Consider the following 22,111-nt stretch of genomic DNA (forward strand, 5'->3'; position numbering starts at 1 on the left):
ATCACCCCTGGAGCAGGAAACTTTGATGTCGTAAAGCCCTTCAAAGCTCTCATAATCCATTGCATTATGGAAACGATCCAGCTAAACCTAGGTTCATTATGATGAGTTATATGGATGAGGCAGTCAAGAGAGAACAAGGTGGTCTTCCTTATGGGGTCCAAATTACTAAGCTCCTAAGGTGTAATAAGTTCAATTTTGAAAAAGTCTTCTCAACAAACCCTGATCCACCACTCAACCACTCCACCATTACCCTTATGAGAATTTCTATACCAGGAGTAGGTGGTCCTAGTGGAGTCACACCTGATGAGGTTGATGAGAAGGTAGCTGAAGCTGAACGCGTATCTCAGATGCAGAAGCAGATCAGAGCACATGAACAGACACAGGCTCAACAGCGTCAGCCCCCTACCACTGGTTCATATGAGACTCTTGCCAGAGGTATTGCATCATTAAAATCTGGGATGGATGCCCTCACGACTGGCTTTGATTCCCTCTCTACTGGCTTTACGACTGCAGAGAGTCAGAGAGCCTCTGATCATGAGAGACTTATGGAGCTTATGGCGAGACAGCATAGGGAGATGGTGCAAACTTATCAGAGGAGTCGGGTCACCAAATACTACACCTCCAGGACTTCACCTGGCGAGGAGCACCAGTCTCCACCTCAGGACTGATCGATAGACAGCACCTTCACTACAGCAGACACAGACGATCACATCTTACTGCTGACTATCATATTTTCTGTTTAGCCTTCTTCTTGCCCAATTTGGGCTTTTGAACTATGTTTATGTTTTTCTCTCTTCATGGATGTCGTTTATGCCCGATATGGGATTTTATGTCTGGATGTATATGCTCAGTATGGGCTTTATGACTGTGTGGATGTTGCCCTAGATGGGCTTGTGGATATTGTTGGTTAGATGCCCAGTATGGGCTTTTGAATATTATGGATGGTGGTCAGAAAGGCCTTGTACGCTATGGTTCATTTTGTTAGTCATGTTCAAAGATTATGTGATTTTCCCCATTGTAGTGGTGATGAGTTCTTGTTCCTCACACCCAGTATTCATGTATCTCTGATGATTTTTGACATAAGGAGAAGATGGTGTGTCTCTCTCATCTATTGGCTCATGTATATGGAGTTCTATGTTTTCCTATATATATACATGATCTTTTGGTTGCCATGGATGTGTATTCCCTTCTTGTTCATTATTTTAGTATCCATGTGGTTATTGGACTGTACTTGCCTCAACTTTTAAATCCTATGTCTGATAATCATCCATTCTAATTCAAATTATACTTCTCATTTGAATGGAGCAAAAATTAGAATGATTAAGGCAATTAAATCAATGGCCTATTTGCTTAGAACTTATTACATTTAGATTTGATGCACATAGTCAGGGGAAGCTTTCACTTGCAAATGTATGCCCTATGACAAGAAAACCCCTACATAATGCAACTTGTAAACTTGAAAGGTTAAGTTATAGATCTGAGCATATCCTTGCTCAGGTAGATACTTATCTGCATCAAAAAAAGTTGCAAATGAAGTCCAAGTATTCAAATCATTCTACCATATCATGCCCTACAACATAGGTTTCACCTAGGGCTAATGACAAATTCATAGGAGGAGAGCCAAATCATTATATCTTCATGCTTCTATAGATTATTTTGATGTGCTCACAAGGTCTATTGCCCCTATTCTTATGCTTAACTTGCAAATCATTTGATCAAAAAAGGGGGAGGCTTATCATGCATTTCACTTTTGTTTTCTATTTGATAAGCATTTCTAGAGCTTGAATGGTATATCATATACAAGGCACATAGCTTAGACAAGCTATTATTCATCTTGACACCCCACTTGTACTTTCACTTGTTGATACCTACCTTTTTGTTGTTGCTAAAAGGGGGAGAATTTTGGAAATTGATTAGGTAGTTCAATTGTATATGCACCATATGCTTTGTAGTCATTAATCATATTTAAGCATATTGTGAGGGGGAGCTATATTCTATTGTGTACATCATATCATTCATACTCATCTATTTGGTTAACATCTCCTTCCTCCATAATCAATTTGTTTGCCATCATCAAAAAGGGGGTGAATGTAAGCCCAAGGGTTCTCATGGGTTAATCATTCACCTTACCTCCTTGTTTTGATGCTAGCAAATAAAATTGATTAGCTTTTATGAACTAATGTGTTGCTTTGAGGTGTTGTGTTGTATACAAGAATTTCATGTCATAATTGCCATTACACAACTCTTCACAACAATGGCTTATGGATCAAGAGACGAAGGAACAAAGAGCTTGCACCTACATTGGAGTCATTACCATTTGGAGATGATCAAGTCAAGGAGCTCAACATGAAGATCCCACAAGTTCCCCAACAAGTGTCAAGAAGGAGCTTGAAGTTGAACATGCCATGGTGACTCGTCATGTACCTCAACATTCATTGAAGATTGGAGGACAAGTCACAAGAGCCAAGATAAAGTTCAAGATGTTCAGTCAAGCTAAAGAAGTCCAAGGAAGTGCAAAGAGGAAAAACATTCCAAGAAGACTCAAGGTTCTTATTTTTATAATGTATTTAGAGTCCTCTTGATTTTATGTTTAGATGCACCTTCAAAAGGTTTCTAAAATGGTTTTCACACCTAATTTTTTACATCTTTGAAAACCATACACACACTCAAATATGTGTTTGAAAACCTAGGACTTAAGCCCAAGACCAAAGCCCGAAGCCCCTGGAATTTAAAGTTAAAAATGGAATTTTACTAATGGCCGGTCGACCAGACTATTCCGGGCGACCGCGGGATGCTACCTGGAACTCTAGGGCATCTCGAAATTTATCGGGCCGGTCGACCAGAGTAAGCTGGGCGACCGCGGATATGTTTTCTTGAAATCCAAAAAATATCCAGGTTGGGCTTGGAGGTCGACCGCCATAGGTCCAGTCGACCGCCATAGAGTTAGACTTGTTAAGACTTAATGGGCAAATTGATTTTAATAATCCACTTAATTAAGCTCCAAATTTTTAATTAGCCAATTCACCCCACTCTTGGATTGTCACCTTGTATTTGAATATACACATTTTTTAACATCGAAACTCATGTGTAGAAACCAAAGATTCGAAAACGACAAAATATCATATCGTCTTGACGTCAGAATCCCTACCCACCTTAGAGAAACTACAGTGAAGGAAAAAAGAATTAACAATACAATGATAAGTATATGATCTAGTATATTATCTTAAAAGATGAAAATTTAAGCTATATCCATGTAAGACAATTGATAAACAATTGAAATTTCATATATAGATTTCTACATACAAAAAACGCATTGATATATAGAGTAAATCTAAACACCAATTCTCAAGGCAACCAGCTCCAGGAACAAAAAGAAGAAGAACAGATCGTGACATATGTAACTTGCACTGAAAAAGCATAATAAATTGAAATATAACTGATATGGATACTACGCAGAAAGCTTCTCTACATTTGCTTCATGAAGTTGATTTTGAATAGCTATTGTCTCTTCTACCAAAGATAAAAAGATGTTGTTGTCCATGCTCACGGTAGCTCAACAATCTGATTTGAATACCAAATAAATTCATTTAAGTGGCAAAAGTGCATTTCAATAAGTTCATTTAAAAATATTGCAAGCCAAAAAATAGCTATTAAAAAATATAAGTGAAAATCAACAATTTGGCAGAAATAGCACACTCCCATTAGTCATGTGCCACCATAATTTATATTTCATGATATGAACCTATCACCCTAAGTCAAAAAAAGAAAAGAAATATAGAATTAGTGAAAAGAACTTCCACTGTTCTCCAAATATCTTACAAATTAGACCACATGGAACTCTTAGTTAAGTATAAGAATGAAGGAAAAAGGATGTCACAGGTGGAAAGAAGTCGAAAGAAGCAGACATGAAAGAGCCCAGAAACGAATAAAAGAAACTTTTGTACGAATCCTCTTATGAATACATAGAAACAAATAAAAAGCTTAAACCAATCAAATAGGCATGATCCGTTTGCAAGAATAATGCATAAACCACAAATTTACACTCCTAGTGCATGTAGTCGGTGCAATATTGTGCCAAAACAAACCCTATAATCTTCAAGAGGGATAAATTGGAGGATAAGAAAATAGGAGAACTTTTGCCTTTTGAAATACAAAATATAAGACTGGTTGTAGCTACTGAATAGCAGACCTCTCCACTCCATTTTGCAATTTTCTATTTAAACTATCAACATCTAATAGTAACAATTCCCAAGAACCTATCAACATCTAATCAAAGAGGTCTTTGATAACTTTACTTTTCTTTCCATTAAAACATGTTAACTGTGATCCATAGCTATTTTTAAGCAAATTTTTAGTTAGTCCCAAGAAACAAAAAAGAATAAAATTAATTTCCCTCTTAATCTGGATGACTAAAAATTATAATGTTGTATTCAATTCAAAATCTTAGCTATAAGGTTATTTTAACTTTGAAGTGTCTAGTCAACTATAATGTTGTAGACGGTTAGAATGGTCACATTACAACATTTGGAGCATGCCCTACAGCGGGGAAAATCAAAATGGCAAATTTAACTCATTGGAAGTTACAAAACGTTTTTCTCAGGGAGTATCAGCTTGAAAAATCTGTATTTTCTTCCTCTGCATGTTTTGGAGTTTCTACTTATAATAAGAAGCTGAAAGGGTAGAAACTACAAATCAACATATTCTCTGCAGGAAGCATTAAAATGACAAATCAAGCAACAATAACCACTACAACTCATTCAAAGAATAAACAGATTCCCCAAGTTCAGTAAAAAATATCGGCAAACCAGCCCCTAAAAATTACCTCAAAGCCTCGAATATCAACAAAATTCACATCTAAGAGCTGGAAAGCAAGAAATACAAAATACATATCTCTATGCTCGGGAACATTGCTATCCATGGAGAGAAAGACAGAAACATGATGCCGTTCCAAAATCAAACAATAAAAGGGAACCAAAAGATATTTTAGGAAAGAAAGGCTGATTTTTTTCCACTTTATGGGAAGCTAGGTGGAGTCGTGATGAATTGTTATTTTTTCTTTTTTCAATGCGGTTTCAATGCAAGTTACTTATTTAAAAAGATTCAAGGGGTGTTGGAACTGTAAAGGGGCCAATGGAATTGGAAGTAAATATGTAACGGCCTTGCTAATTGTTTACTTGACGAAGTTTATGGTTTTATTTTCTATAGTTGCTAAAAAACGTGGGATATAGTCTGAGATTTTTTTCTCATAATATAATCAATTTTCCTACAAACGTGGGATTTTTTTCTATTTTCTTTTTTCAATGCGGTTTCAATGCAAGTTACTTATTTAAAAAGATATAAAGGACGTTGGAATTGGAAATGGGCCAATGATATTGGAAGTAAATATGTAACGGCCTTGCTAATTGTTTACTTGAAGAAGTTTATGACTTTATTTTTTGTAGTTGCTGAAAAACGTGGGATATAGTCCGAGATTTTTTTCTAATAATATAATCAATTTTTTTCGTTTTGAAATTGTTTTTTATGTCTACGATTATGAAAAAACTAATGCCACGTAGATCCAAAGCGGGATGGGGGCGCTGTCCACGTGAGCGTGAACAGTGAAACCCCCATCCAACTATATTATAATAGATAATTACATTATATGATAACATATTAAGGGCCTCATAGCATAAATAGCAACAGGGTGCCCCCATTGGATCCATGTCATCAAGGTGCAATTATAATAGCCTGAAAATTGTAAAACTAAAGAAATAATTAATATACATTGGTGACGTGGATGGGACGCACCCTTGAGGCTGGTTTTTGTGAGTGTGCCCTTCTGTTTAGCTCTTGAGAGTGTTGCCACTCAAAGTGGATGTAAGAGAAATGTTAGGGCATGTTCGACAACACTTCTCATTCTCGCCTAAAGAATTCGGCGGAAACGAAGTGATGAGAAACTTTAGAAACGGTTATTTATCGCTTCAAGGAATCCTATTTTTTAGTAAAAAAAGTAGCAGAAATTTTGGAAACGGACCTTGTTGTGTATCCTTATCTTTTTTATCTTTATCTGTTTTAGAGTCTATCAAAGTGGTTGCTGTTTTGTAGGGAGTCGTGAGTTGGTCCCTATTTTGTAGCAGGTAGTTAGATTGGCTTGATCGGTAGGAAAATCTTACAGTAAATAATGAGACCTGCTGTTTTGTTTTGGCATTATTGAATAAAATCTCTAATTTCAGTCTTATTCACTTGCAGAGGGTTTCCCCCCAGACGTGGGAGTTTACTTAGAATTGGTAGTATTGTCATCTTCTTCTCAAGAGGTACATATCATCTGGTATCAGAGCCACACGTTCTTGGCTACCTGGTATAGGGCGACATGTCAAAGGGAACTAGAGGGCAAGAAGCCAAGAAGATGGAAGCAGAACTTGCCAGGATCAGGGATAGTTCTGCAAAGCATGAGGAAGGCCTCAAAGAAATCAAGAACTTGATTGCTGCCATGGATTTAAAGTACCAAACGCAGTACGATCAGCTAGCATCCTCGATCTCTATAAATCGACCTGAACATCAGGGATCTAGTCACAACACACCTTCGTGCGCCGCCTTCTCAGATGGACCTGTCGAAACAAAATTCAGCAGGGTGGAATTTCCAATGTTTGACGGTGTAGATCCACTGGGCTGGGTTATAAGCCCAAGGGTTCCCCATGGGTCCATTCAATCACCGTGTTTTGATGATTAACAAACGCAAATTGGTTAGTCGTTTATGGACTGATCATTTTCCTTGAGTGTTGTGCTTTAGACAGGTCCTACACAAGTCAAATCATACTAGCACACACCTTGTTTGCCTATGCTTGAAGATGAGCCAACCAATGGACAAAGGAGCTAGAGCATTCTTGGACAAACCACACCTTGGAGGATCTCCCAAGGAGAAGCTCAACATCATCCATATCAAGCATTGAACATACAGAGAAGATCATGAAGGCCAAAGCTGGAGGATCAAGAACCAATGCAAAGGACCAAGGAGCTTGTACCACAACTTGAAGATGTCAAGCATCGAAGCTCAACCATAGAAGATCCCAGCTCAAGAGAAGAGTTCAAGAGAGTGATATAAATGGTAGAATGTATTCCTATCTCTCTTGCATTTTCTCTTGTTAAGGCACATTGTTTAAACCCTTAAAACTAGTGAAAATTAATGTTTGCCAAAGAGACGACAACACACCCTTAGAGCCTAATTGGATTAGTGAATGACATGTGGTGTTCCATCACTATGGGACCCTCATGACATTCCAATCTTCATAGAAAATGAATTCCAAAACCCCAAAAGCAATCAGCAACAAAAATAAGAAAAATCTGCTGATTCATAGGCTGCTCGGAACTCCGAGAATTATTCTCGGAGCTCCGAGCTCGGAACTCCGAGAAATGTTCCAGGGAGTATAAATTATACTCTGGACATTTTCTCGGAACTCCGAGAAATGGTTCAGTAGTAAATTTTTATACTCTGACCGTTTTCTCGGAACTCCGAGAACACTACGAACTCAAAAAAAAATATAGCCGTTGGAGGCCCAACGGCTAGTTGACTGTTTGACCCGAAAATAACCGTTTTGCCCCTAAAACGGTCATATTGAGTTGGGACACCATATATACTCATCTAATGGGTCTAAAACACTTGATGAACATTGTCCAACTTCAACAAACCCTAGAAAATAATTTGTGAACCATTTTTCAGTTAATTTCTCTCACCAACCAAACTCATTGTGCTTTGATTTGAGAAAATCATTTGAGAGTGGCTTTGGCTTAAACTTGTTTATCTTTGAGAGTATTTTAGGAGCTTCATTGTGCATTATAGCCTACTTAGAGGCAAAGCTTTTATCTTTTTCTTGGTTTGTATCGGTGGTGAAGGCATCCGTTTTTAATTCCCTTAGAGAAGCGCTGAGAACTCGGCGTAGTAGGAGAGTCTTTGTAAAGGTGGAAGGACATCCTCATTTAATTTCCTTGGAGTGTAAAAGCCCCAGAGCCGGGCGTCGTGGAGGTCTCAATAGTGGAAATCCTCAAGTGCGACCTTGAGTAGAGTGGAGTAGGCCGTTGGTCGAACCACTATAAACCTCTGTGTCACTTGTGTCGGTATTTCTCTATCTCTTTCTCCCTCTCACTCTCTTATTTATTTGTGCTTGCATTTTTACATATTTGGAATTGAGTGAGTAGTTAGTATTTGGGTTTTGATTGAATATTTGTACCTTGCTAATTAGGCTATAAATCACCTAATTAAGTTTGCTAATCAACAAGGTTTTTTGAATTAAATTAATTTGTAATATTGTTTAAAGTTCAAATATTTCAAACTTAATTAAACAAGAGATAAGTCTTGGGTGAAATTTAAGGAAAAAATTTTAAAAGGCAAAAGTTTTATAAACATCTTATTCACCCCCCTCTAGGTTGCCAAACCAAGTCAGTACTTGGATTTCAATTGGTATCAAAGCTTGGGCTCTTGATTAAGACCCTAACCGGTTAAGAGTTAAAAGATCAAATTTTTTGGCAACTTAAAATATGGGATCTAAACTACCTATTTTGGATGGTTCGGATTATGGATCATAGTTGATCCATATGATGACATACTTAAAAAGTCTAGATTAAGATATGGTAAAGATAATTGAGAATGGATTTGTTTTAAATGTTAAATCTAAAGGACTAAATGAATATAACAAAAAATTATCTTTACTAAACACACAAGCCCTAATTACAATATGTTGTGCATTACCACCTAACATTTATGAAAAAGTATCATCTTGCAAAAATGCTAAAAATATTTTGGACTCTATTGAAAATCTTCAAAATCAAAACATGTGCTTAATGGGATTATCTAATGAAAACCCCTTGGATAATGCTGAATTCACATTTGAAGAATTAATTGAAAATGTCCAAGAATTACATAAGAAACTTAAGGATCAACTAGCTAAAAATTCGAACTTGAAAAATCATATTGCTAGTATTAAAAAAGAGTTTAGGGTGTTAGAAATAGATCATGCACATCTTAGTGAAGAAAATGAAATGCTTAAAAATAATTTTATTGAATAAGGTGAAACCATTACATCACTAAGAGAAGAAAACCAACTCCTTAAAGAAGAAGAAGAGAAAATCAAAATATTTTCATCTCTTAAATCATTGAATTTTAAAACAGAAATAGATGTTTTAAATTTTAAGAATTAAACATTAGTGTTGAAAAATCTTAGACTACAAGAAAATATAGAACATGATTGTTCGCATATGCATTCTTGTAGTTCATCTTGTTGTTCATCCCGTCCTTCTACCTACTCATATATGTCTTGTGATTTTTGTGGTAGATTTGGACATTACAAATCTAAATGCAAGTTTAGATTTGTAAAAAGTAGTAAGTTTGTTTGGGTTAGAAAATATACATCAACTAGAACAAACTTGCTTGGAACCAACATGGTTTGGGTTCTAAAATCCCCTACTTGAATCACATCATATGATTAGTAGATTTAGGGGTAATGAGCTTAAAATGAAATATCATTTGAAAATAGATTTTTGATACAGTATGCTTATGGTTGGTTAACCTTTTTGTATCAATATTCAATGAACTTAATTTGAAAATCTTTTCAAAATATGAGTGTATAGATACTATATGCCTATCTTTGTTTGAATAACATGTATCTATATATCTTCTTATAATTCAAAGTCTATATGCTTATATGTAATTAATATGAGACTTTGATATGATGAGCCTAATTGAATATCATTTTGAGTTTCCTAGTCTAAGTGTCCACATATACTTAAAAATCATTATGCACATAGAATATGTCATTCATCCATATGACAACCACAATAGAGCATATAATGTGAAAATCATAATTTGTGCTAAATAGGAAAATCAACCACATCATTTGCCCTTGTATTCAAATTGTACTTACAAGTATATCCTCATATTTGAACATTATTTTAGTAGTTGCTAGAAGCTAGGTTGTACGATCTATCACATCTCTCTAGCAAAACAAAAAAGAGAAGAAACACATAGGTTTAAAGACTTGAACTCAAATGGAAATTTACGGCATCAAATGGTATTTGAATTGTGAATATGCCAAAATATTATTCTTTAAACTCTATTTTGGACAAATATAGCACTTGCTAGAAAATTGGGTACCTAAACTTGTTTACATTGTCATTTCTAGCAAAACTATGGTATTTAATGCCCTGTCTAAAGAAATCAACTCAAATTCTTTCTTAGACATCTTTATGTGCCCTACATGAATAAACATGTTTATTACTTAGCACCTAGTTGTCCCACATATCTATTCTATAACATGCTTTATGTGATTACAAAGTGTAATAGGAAATCATAGATGGGTCAAATCTTGTGTATTTCCAAAAGAGCTTTGATTGGATATCTTTTCATGACTTAGATGAACCTTGAAATGTATAGGTAATGTTACATGTATTTTGTTCAAATAGTCATGAAAGTTCATGTTGAAATGTGTGTATCCAAGGTGGATTTTATCATGTGATATATATAATTATATGCTCTAAAATCCTTGGATCTTTCCCTAGAAACATGAAAGGATATAATATGTAGGAAAGTTGAAACATGAATCTAGATTCAATGAATGACTTGAAATGAAAATATCATAGGAATCTAGAATAATATTTGGGCATTTACTCACTTGAGTAAAATTAAAATTCACTATGGTGGTTGTATACATTAGATTGTGATTGGAACATGTGTCTCCCACACATTTTAGTTTTCAATAGGACTTATGCACCTTGTGCCTAATGCCTTATCATTTTACATGTGATTGTGGATGTAGATGTAATGTTTGGACCATGCACATTATGTGTCATCCCTTTTGTGTCCAAACATGGTAGATTATCCATGGAAACCTTGATGATCATATCTTTCTCATAAGGTATACTGTCACCTTCATGAATCATGGATGCCTCTCTAAGACATGGTATTTTATTGATCATTCTCACTATGTCTTAGTCCTATAGAATTGAACTCAAATTGGTATATACATATTCTATAGTTATCACCCCTTGTTTGATAATATATACACGTATGAGATGTTAAACCTTAATCTTAAAAGTCACTCAGTTGGTGCCCTTAGCCTTCTTAGATTCTAAGAGGGAGATGGTACATTCACATTAATTAAAATATCTAACAAATTGGCCTTGTGCCAACATCTCAAACACGAATAGGTATACATTTATATGTGATCTCCCTAGCTAGTTATGTATGTTACATACTTAGGAAAGTAAAGCTTGAATTAAAAAAAATATTATATCACATTTAGGGGGAGCATGAGCCAAAGATTGAAAATCTTTTGTGCTATGCTTGGTTATCATGATGAGCTAGACTATGGCTATCATTTTATCATGATAAACCGACACTTGGAGAGTAAGTGTCATTGTAGCCCAAGGGTTGAGTCTAACATGTCATTTTTTGGAAAATATATTCCAAAACCTTTGGAGTTTATGCAAGGACATCCCTTTGGATTCATGCATTGCTTGATTCATTTTTAAAGAGGGAACTTAAAGGTAAATTGTCCTTAGTTACTTATCATATGATTCCTAATGTGGTTATCACCTCACATATGATAAGTACACTCATTTAGAGCATGGTTGCTCCATATGGGTTGTCCGGGCTTGTCTTGTGGTCTTTTTTTTTATCATTTCCTTTTTTTATAGACAAAAAGTCCATAGCCTAGACCTTAGTGTTATATTCCTTAGGCTTTTTGACTTATCTTGGATGGTCTAATATGATATCATCTATTCAAAGAATAATTTTTGGTAGCCAAGTATTCCATTGTCAGATCTTTGGCCTATTGTGTCATCTCATGCCTTAAATCTTTGGCCTAATCTTTGCTATCTTTATATAGATCATTGTAAGATGCTTACACTATCCATTCAAACATTTCCCCAGTAATTGTGCTAAAAAATTACATATCTTTCTAGATGTACATTCATATGAGAAAATTAAACTTGCTAATCAATTTTCTATGAATTTGAGTGCCTATCATGTGTTTTTCACTTGACTATCTTTGCATCCATGATAGAGCTAGCTGTCATGCCATATATCCTAATAGTTAGCCATATTATGATCAAATGTCCATTTCTATGCATGACAATTTAAGAAAATATTTTTAACTTGAAAAATATATATTCTTACTTATCATGATGAGTCTATAACTACACATCACCTCATGATAAGATTCTAATAGAAATTTTAAAAATAAAAGAGGGCTTATCATGCTAAACTTTGAACTTGCTTGTTTTCTTTCATGATAAGTAAAATATAAGCTTTAACTTGCTAATCTATTATTATATTACGGGTCATAGGGTAGATTTATATTGGATTTATATATGTATACTAAGATATACCCTAAAAATTTGTGCTAAAATTGGAATGTCTCTTTGTTTTCTCAACATAGGCTTGAATTGTATTAGTATCTTCCTTTCCTATGTTGATTATCTCTTGTCATGCCATATATAATTGATTTCATTGGCTAATCATGATAAGAAGCTAGGGGAGCATCATATTCTCATTGAATATCTTTGATGCTTTATGTAATTGTGCTTAACTGCTTAATCATTCATTTTTGCTTATGCCAAAAGGGGGAGAAGTTATATAATTGATTAGATCCATTATCATATGCATTCTTGTATTATAAATTGTTAAATATAACTCATGCATATGTTGAGGGGGAGCAGTAATGAATAAATTATTTTTCTAATCCTCATAAGAGGTTCCTCTCACCTATCTAATCAAGTTGGTTTGTCATCATCAAAAAGGGGGAGATTGTAAGCGCAAGGGTTCCCCATGGGTTCATTCAATCACCATGTTTGGATGATTAACAAACGTAAATTGATTAGTCGTTTATGGACTCATCATTTGCCTTGAGTATTGTACTTTAGACAGGTCGTACACAAGTCAAATCATACTAGCACACACCTTGTTGGCCTATGCTTGAAGATGAGCCAACCATTGGACAAAGGAGCTAGAGCATTCTTGGACAAACCACACCTTGGAGGATCTACCAAGGAGAAGCTCAACATCATCCATATCAAGCATTGAACATACAGAGAAGATCATGAAGGCCAAAGCTAGAGGATCAAGAACCAATGCAAAGGACCAAGGAGCTTGTACCACAACTTGAAGATGTCAAGCATCAACCATAGAAGATCCCAGCTCAAGAGAAGAGTTCAAGAGAGTGATATAAATGGTAGAATGTATTCCTATCTCTCTTGCATTTTCTCTTGTCAAGGCACATTGTTTAAACCCTTAAAACAGTGAAAATAATATATTCCAAAGAGACTACAACACACCCTTAGAGCCTAATTGGATTAGTGAATGACCATGTGGTGTTCCATCATTATGGAACCCTCATGACATTTCAATCTTCATAGAAAATGAGTTTCAAAAGCCCAAAAGCAATCAGCAACAAAATCAAGAAAAATCTGCTGATTCATAGGCTTCTCGGAACTCCGAGAAATGTTCCAGGGAGTATAAATTATACTCTGGACATTTTCTCGGAACTCCGAGAAATTGTCCAGTAGTAAATTTTTATACTCTGGCCGTTTTCTCGGAACTCCGAAAATTTATTGGAACTCCTAGAAATGTTCTCGGAACTCCGAGAACACTACAAACTCAAAAAAAAATATAGTCGTTGGAGGCCCAACGGCTAGTTGACTGTTTGACCCGAAAATAACCGTTTTGCCCCTAAAACGGTCATATTGAGTTGGGACACCATATATACTCATCTAATGGGTCTAAAACACTTGATGAACATTGTCCAACTTCAACAAACCCAGGAAAATAATTTGTGAACCATTTTTGGGTTACTTTCTCTCACCAACCAAACTCATTGTGCCTTGATTTGAGAAAATCATTTGAGATTGGCTTAGGCTTAAACTTGTTTATCTTTGAGAGTATTTTAGGAGCTTCATTGTGCATTGTAGCCTACATAGATGCAAAGCTTTTATCTTTTTCTTAGTTTGTATCGGTGGTGAGGGCATCCGTTTTTCATTTTCTTGGAGAAGCGCTTAGAACTCGGCGTAGTATGAGAGTCTTTGTAAAGGTGGAAGGGCATCCTCATTTAATTCCCTTGGAGTGTAAAAGCCTCGGAGCCGGGCATCGTAGAGGTCTAAATAGTGGAAATCCTCAAGTGCGACCTTGAGTAGAGTGGAGTAGGCCGTTGGCCGAACCACTATAAATCTTTGTGTCACTTGTGTTAGTATTTCTCTATCTCTCTCTCCCTCTCACCCTCTTATTTATTTGTGCTTGCATTTTTACATATTTGGAATTGAGTGAGTAGTTAGCATTTTGGTTTTGATTGAATATTTGTACCTTGCTAACTATGCTATAAATCACCTAATTAAGTTTGCTAATCAACAAGGTTTTTTGAACTAAATTAATTTGTAATATTGTTTAAAATTCAAATATTTCAAACTTAATTAAACAAGAGATAAGTCTTGGGTGAAATTTTATGAAAAGTTTTTAAAAGGCAAAATTTTTATAAACATCCTATTCACCCCCCCCCCCCCTCTAGGTTGCCAAACCAAGTCACTACTTGGATTTCATGGGTGTATCGGGTCGAACAGTTTTTCGACTACAACCAGATTCTAGAGGAACAGAAAGTCCCTCTTGCATCTATACACAAGGAAAAAAAGGCACTCCAGTGGTTTAGATGGTTAGAACGTTCTCAAGGCAGGTGGGACGAACTAGTTGCAGCCCTGTGCACACGCTTTGGCCCAAACGCCTTGGAGGATTTTACCGGAGCATTGACAAATCTTCAACAAGAAACAACAGTCAAAGATTATCAGGAGCAGTTTGAAGAACTGGCAGCAAGAACGAAAGGGTTGAGAGATGAATTTTTTATTAGTTGTTTCACCAGCGGGTTGAAAGAGGAGATACGCAGTGTCGTACAGTTGTTCAAACCTTCAACAATAAGCCAAGCCTCGGGGATGGCCCGCTTACAAGAAGAGAACGCTGAGGCCATGTCACGACGAAGTCGGGCGGCTCATGTAAGGAGTGAACAGCCAAAGGCAACACCAGCAACCAAACTTGGCCCAATGCTCAGCAATAGCAAAAGCCCATCCACCTTCAAACGCCTCACCCAAACAGAGATGAATGAGAGGCAATCCAAGGGCCTCTGTTTTAACTGCGATGAGGGCTATACTCCCGGCCATCAGTGCAAAAAGAAGCAACTTTTTTTAATAGAGATGAGAGAATCGGATGATGAGGTAGAGGAACTGAGTGACGAGGGTGAAACTGTAGGAGATTGCATGCAGATATCCGTACACGCTCTGACTGGCACCTTGGCACCAAGGACTATGCGAATTCGAGGGTACATTAAGCGCCGACCTATTGTGATATTGATAGATTCTAGGAGTACACGTAACTTTGTGGACCCCCAATTGGCAAAAAGAACCGGTTGCAACATTCAGCAAACACCACGTTTGCAAGTCACTGTAGCTAATGGAAACCGACTGTTGAGCGACGCGGTATGCCGAGATTTTCGCTGGCTCATGCAAGGATTTGAGTTTTCTACTGAGGCACGGTTATTGCCTCTACGAGGATATGATGTTGTCCTCGGCATTCAATGGCTTACCACACTCGGAGATATTGTGTGGAATTTTGCCAACCTACGGATGGAGTTTTGCGTTGATGGCAGGAGACATGTTCTCAGGGGAGGTACAAGTGGCGAGCTTCATGTAGATCGAAACAAGATGGAAAAGATCTTGAAGAAAGAAGGACAAGGGGCTTTAGCCGAACTTTTTGTTGTGTCTGCCGTGGAGGAGACAGTGGACGACCCAGACCTCGCCAAACTGTCAGAAGAATTCAGCAGCCTATTCAACGACCCAACGAACTACCTCCAGAACGTTCTCATGACCACAAAATCCCGCTACTACCACGTACTTTTCCTATCAATGTCAGACCTTATAGATACCCCTATATGCAGAAAAATGAGATTGAAAGGTTAGTACAGGAGATGTTGCAATCTGGTATAGTCCAACCTAGCACTAGTCCCTTCTCTTCGCTAGTCCTACTAGTGACAAAGAAAGACAACTCATGGAGGTTTTGTGTGGACTATACAGCTGTGAACCGGGCAACTGTCAAAGATAATTTCCCAATTCCAGCCATAGATGAATTACTGGACGAATTATATGGGGCTGAATTTTTTACTAAAATTGGATCTTCGGTCTGGATATCATCAGATACGAGTGCACAAGCCGGACGTTCCAAAGACCGCTTTTCGCACTCACGAGGGGCATTATGAGTTCCTTGTCATGCCGTTTGGCTTGACAAATGCACCTTCGTCTTTTCAAAGCCTAATGAACTACGTCTTCAGACCCTATGTGCAAAAATTTAATTTGGTCTTCTTTGATGATATATTGGTGTACAGCCGAAATTGGTCAGACCATATTAAGCACCTTCTAACCACCTTCCAGTTGCTTTTGCAGCACCGCCTATTTGTCAAGCAATCCAAGTGTTCCTTTAGGCAAACTAAACTGGAGTACCTGGAGCATATAATATCCAGGGATGGGGTCACTACGGATCCTGCAAAAATTGAGAATATGCTTCATTGGCCAAAACCCCATTCTATAAAAGCCTTGCGAGGTTTTCTTGGCTTAACAGGGTATTATAGAAGGTTTGTTCGTGATTATGGGAAAATAAGTAAACCATTGACTGATATGCTCAAGAAGGACGCCTTCCACTGAAACTCCAACTCTGAAGTCGCTTTCGATCAGTTGAAGCAAGCCATGAGTTCAGCTCCAGTCTTAGCCCTTACAGACTTCACCAAGGAGTTCGTCATTGAAAGTGATGCCTCAGGCGTGGGCATCAGAGCCGTATTGATGCAGCAGGGCCGCCCAATTGCATTTACAAGTAGAGCCTTATCTCCAACCCATTTAGGCCTCTCTACCTACGAGAAGGAGATGATGGCTACAGTGCATGCTATTAAAGAATGGAGTCCCTATTTGGTTGGACGACACTTCAAAGTTCGCACTGACCACCACAGCCTCAAGTATTTTTTAGATCAGCCAGTGGTGAGCATTCCAACACAACAGAAGTGGTTGACGAAGTTGATTGGCTATGACTATGAGATTATTTATAAACGGGGAGTGGAAAATCAGTTGGCTGATGCATTATCTCGGCAATATGAAGAGGGAGGAGCACTCCATGCTATCAGTTCTCCACGGGCAGATTGGTGGGAGAAAATCAAGGCAGAATGGGAGTCTGATGCCAAGTTACAACAACCAATTCAATGCTTATTAGAGAACCCTAATGCCGTGAAAAACTATACTTGGATAGCTGGCGAGCTAAGATTTAAATGGTGATTGGTTATTGGAAGTGCATCTACATTACGTGCATTAATGTTGAACGAGATGCATAGCACACCCACAGGAGGACATGGTGGGTATCACAAAACCGTAAAACGTCTCGGTCGTTCAGTTTATTGGAAGGGATTAAGAAAGGATGTACGAAGGTTTGTGGCCGAGTGCGAAGTGTGCCAGCGTAACAAAGGAGAAGCCGTGGCTCATCCAGTCCTACTTCAGCCTTTGCCGATACCCACACGAGTTTGGACGGAGATTTCAATGGACTTCATTGAGGGGTTTCCAGTTTCTATGGGCAAGAGTGTTATTTTTGTTGTAGTGGATCGTCTAAGCAAATATTCACACTTCATAGCTATGAGTCATCCTTACTCCGCCTCTACAGTGGCTCAGTCATTTCTTGACAATATCTTTAAACTTCATGGCATGCCTGTTTCTATTGTTAGTGACAGGGACCCGATATTTATGAGCACATTCTGGCAAGAACTCTTCAAGCTACATGGTACCAAGCTTCAAATGAGCTCAGCTTATCACCCCCAAACAGACGGTTAGACCGAAGTTACCAATCGTTGTTTGGAGATGTATCTCCGATGTACTACTGGTGACAGGCCAAAACAATGGGCTCAATGGCTACCACTAGCGGAATGGTGGTATAATACATCTTTCCATTCGGCAACTAGGGCCACACCGTACGAAGTTGTTTATGGACAAACTCCTCCTCTTACGTTGTATACTCCTGGTGCGACTTCAGTAGCGGCGGTAGACCAGCAACTACAAGAACGGGATAGTTTTATTAGGCTAATTTGAGAAAATCTACATCGTGCTGTTCACATAATGAAGCAGAAAGCAGATCGTCACCGTTCTGAAAGGGAATTTCAGGTAGGCGATATGGTATTTCTCCGCTTACAGCCTAATAGACAATCTACAGTGGCAGTTCGGGGAAACATGAAGCTGGCACCCAAGTTCTATGGACCATACAGGGTATTCCAACGTATTGGGCTTGTTGCATACAAGCTGGAATCACCTGCAGATTCCAAAATCCATCCGGTCTTTCACGTTTCATGCCTAAAACAGAAGTTGGGACAGCATACCATGCCTCAATCAGAGCTACCAGCAGTGCATGAAGACGGGCAATTTCTTGTGGAACCAGTGGCTATTCTTCAACGTCGATTTGTGAAGAAAAACAATAGAGCCATCACTCAAGTACTGGTTCAATGGTCCAATCGAGCACCTGAAGACGCTACTTGGGAATCTTGGTATACTCTGCAGCAGCACTATCCTAATTTCAAACCTTGAGGACAAGGTTCTTTCCAAGGAATGGGGGATGTTGCGTATCCTTGTCTTTTTTTATCTTTATCTGTTTTAGAGTCTATCAAATTGGTTGATGTTTTGTAGGGAGTCGTGAGTTGGTCCCTATTTTGTAGCAGGTAGTTAGATTGGCTTGATCGGTAGGAAAGTCTAGCCGTAAATAATGAGACCTGCTGTTCTGTTTTGGCATTATTGATAAAATCTCTACTTTCAGTCTTAATTCACTTGCAGAGGGTTTCCCCCCAGATGTGGGAGTTTACTTTGAATTGGTAGTATTGTCATTTTCTTCTCAAGAGGTACATATCAGACTTTAGCGGGTCACGCAGCCAAACAAGATTTTTGAGATTTTTTTGGCTTTCATCATTCTCCCCCCCTAAAAAAGGGGAAAATCCCGTAAGTGTGTAATGTATGGTCTCTTGCCATGTCTCTTTCGTCATTCTCTTTTACAATTCTTCCATTCTCAACATACATGCAGAACATAAGTGTGTAATGTATGGTCTCCTGCCATGTTGGCGATCAATCGAAAGTGAATTCTTTCCAAAAGAAAAAATTGGCCCTTGATATGTATCTATAAAGTAAAGAAGTCATTTGGGAAATTGGATTTGGGTGATGATCTTGAGACCGCTTGATTATCCAAGGATACTCCAAGGGTTGTTTTGCATGGGGCATGGATCTTATCCAACGTTGGCCCTCACTTACATACCCAAAAAAATAGGGGAGATCAGTGCAACTCCAACTTAGAGCTGGAGTAGTTGACAACCAAATTTTCTCCTAAGAAACGATATAGGCTATTGATATTGGACCCACAAAGTTTTAATAATTGCACAAACTCAGCTCGTCTTTTATTACTTACACAGCTGTCAGCTCCCAAAAAAGCTCTAGGAAGAAATTTAAAAAATATAAGACAAGCGGGAAGTTATTTATGCACAATAGTGTTGAGAGTCATCTCCAAATCTACACACGGCAACGGAGGGGCCGGGCCAACGTGGGCCAACATGATGCGGGCCCACACGTGGGTCAGTTTAGAAGTTTCTATTTTATTGATGTTTGTAGTGTTTAAGGATTCGCTAGTTTCTAAAAAATAAGAGTCTACTGGTTTTAGGAAATTAATTTGATTTTGGAAAGTAGGGTCTTAATTTGACAGTAAACAAGTTCTAATTAGATTTGGAAAGTGGTTAGTTTTTAGAAAGTGATTGAGTTTGTCTAGGAATAGGATTTTTGTTTCTAATTTTTTTTAGAAAGTGTGGAATCTTGGATCTTACTATTATAATAAAACTTTATCTTTGTTGCCTCATAAAAGAAGACTTTATCTTTGTTGCTTTATAAAATGAGAGACAACGTCAGTTGATAGAGGAGAGTCACATTAGCAGTTTGAAGAGTAGAACGTGAATTGACGTTGGTGTAATTTTTATTGCTTGTTATATTCAACTAAGAAAAGTTCTCTCTCTCTATCTCCTTTGTGATTTCTTGTGAGTTTTTGCTTCTTGCTTTGATCTCATATTAAGCAAGTGCTGTATCAAAGCCTTGTTGCTTTTGATCCTTGTTTTCTCCTAGTGGTATCAGAGCCACCGGTCAGTGACTAGTGTAAGTAGTCGATCGAAGGTTGTTCAAGCCTCCAGGGATGAGATACGACACGACTGCGCTCGGAGAGTAGACGTAGAAGTTATAGATTTAGGATCCAACTTCAAGTTTGCCGCTCATCAGAAGCTCAATCAAAGATATTGATTTCGCTAATTCAGTCATGGGATTGAGAAGTAGAACAACACAAATTATCAATATTAGAAATCTTGCATAGAATCGTATCTCCAAGGGCAAGATTTATGGGAGATAGTGAATGGTTCGGAAACCACTTCTCCTAATGGAGGTGCCGAAACCACAAAGGTTTTAAGAAAGTGGAAAATCAAAGCTGGCACAGCTATGTTCGTATTGAATGTTACCATTCAAAAGGATTTTCTTGATTATATTCAGGAGGCCAAGACTCCAAAGGAAGCATGGGATGTCTTTGCCTCTTTGTTTTAAAAAACAAACGACGCTATACTACATATGCTCGAAAACAAGATAGGCGCAGTATTTGAAGGGAATATGACGACTTCGGAATATTTCATGAAGGTGAAGAAGATCTGTCATGAAATATCGCAGCTCGACGAAGAGTCCAAGGTTTCAGATATGCGGATACGGTGGATTATAATTCGAGGATTGTAACACGAGTTTAGTGGTTTCATCACGGCAATCTAAGGATGGCCATCTCAACCAACTTTAATCGAATTGGAGAGTCTCTTGGCTAATCAAGAGAAGCTAACCGATCAGATGGCAGTATCTATGATAAAAGAGAACGAAGAGGTTCTCTTCGCTGGCTGGGGGAGGAATTTTCAGAATTCTAATTCAAGAAAGAATTAGAAAGGTAAGCCGAAGGCCAGATCAGATAAAAGGCAAGAAAGTTCTGACCAAGGAAGAGCCTCAAGTGATAGTGATTCTGAGAAACGAACTCAGGATCAAGATGGATGTGCTACAATTATGGTAAGTCGGGCCACTATGCAAGAGATTGTCATGTACCAAAGACGAAGAAAGAAGAAGGTAATACTGCTATGTCTGAAGATTCCCAAATGTATGAGAGCATTGAGGAGTAGAGTGATTTTCTCTCTATCGAAGAAGAACATGATGATTCATCTGAAGTAGCTCTTTCAACTATAGATGTAATGACCTCATCTATACACTTATACTAGGTACAATAGTATTATGCGTATATATTTTTTATTGTTCCTTTATTTATCTATTTAGAAAGTTAAATTAAAAATTCATATGTATAAGAATCTATATTTGTGCAAGTGTGGGAGCCGCCCTAATCACTCATCTTGCAAGGCGCAGGATCACCACGTCGGGTGCTCTTTTTGAAAGAGTGGGAGTTTTTGTTTGTCTGCGTTTCGTGTGAACTCGAGATTGGGGTCCGGATTTCACAAGAAAGAGAATTTCAGAGTCGCCGCCTAGGTTAGGGCCTGGGACCCGTGTCTGTTCTTTCGATGAAACATGGAAAGGGATTCGAGTTTCATTAAAAGAACAGTAACCGCAGTTGTACTCTAGGCCGGGTGCCTATAACCCATAATTTTGCTCTATTTGTTAAGGCTTGGTCCTTACAGAAATCTGAGTAAGGATTATGGTTACATTCGAGCAAGGTGTTAAGCACCCCTCATGCCCAGGATAAACCTGGTCTCTTGACTTGATTTGGCATTTTTGGAGAGATTTATCAGAAATCTTTACTTTTTATCCTCTATTACGGTTAGGCTGAATTCCTGTGCGTAAAATAAGTGGATTTACAAAGAAAAGAAAAAGAATCAATTTTGGCGTTATCCGGATTGAAGTCGTATATTGCATATTTCGAGTCCCAAAAGGATCTCTCAGTTGACTTCAATCATGATAACTAAAATAAATGGAAAATGAAGAGACATAAGCAGAATAAAACATTGGGTTTATGATTTCCTCCGTTTGTCCAACACCG

At 37.8% G+C, this 22,111-nt stretch overlaps 1 protein-coding gene across 1 annotated transcript; it reads left to right on the forward strand.

Moving 5' to 3' along the window:
- The first annotated feature begins 797 nt into the window (after positions 1-797).
- On the forward strand, positions 798-16,698 carry LOC143882949 (uncharacterized). The gene is made up of 8 exons (XM_077386326.1): positions 798-906; positions 1,022-1,058; positions 1,371-1,497; positions 6,213-6,293; positions 6,344-6,652; positions 14,578-15,891; positions 15,939-16,178; positions 16,441-16,698. Exons 1-8 carry the CDS (start codon positions 798-800, stop codon positions 16,696-16,698), a joined length of 2,475 nt encoding a protein of 824 aa, XP_077242441.1.
- The last annotated feature ends 5,413 nt before the right edge of the window (positions 16,699-22,111 follow it).

The sequence above is a fragment of the Tasmannia lanceolata genome, unplaced genomic scaffold (genome assembly GCF_043159265.1).
Source record: "Tasmannia lanceolata isolate RefF3 unplaced genomic scaffold, GAP_Taslan_0.1 ptg000008l, whole genome shotgun sequence".
NCBI lineage: Eukaryota > Viridiplantae > Streptophyta > Magnoliopsida > Canellales > Winteraceae > Tasmannia > Tasmannia lanceolata.

Bases quoted from the DNA above. Each gene is read 5' to 3' on its own strand.
- LOC143882949 (XM_077386326.1), top strand. From the start codon at position 798: ATGGATGTCGTTTATGCCCGATATGGGATTTTATGTCTGGATGTATAT. The intron at 6,294-6,343 runs GTACATATCATC...TACCTGGTATAG, and splicing joins TGTCATCTTCTTCTCAAGAG to GGCGACATGTCAAAGGGAAC. The intron at 6,653-14,577 runs GTTATAAGCCCA...CGGGTCGAACAG, and splicing joins GTGTAGATCCACTGGGCTGG to TTTTTCGACTACAACCAGAT.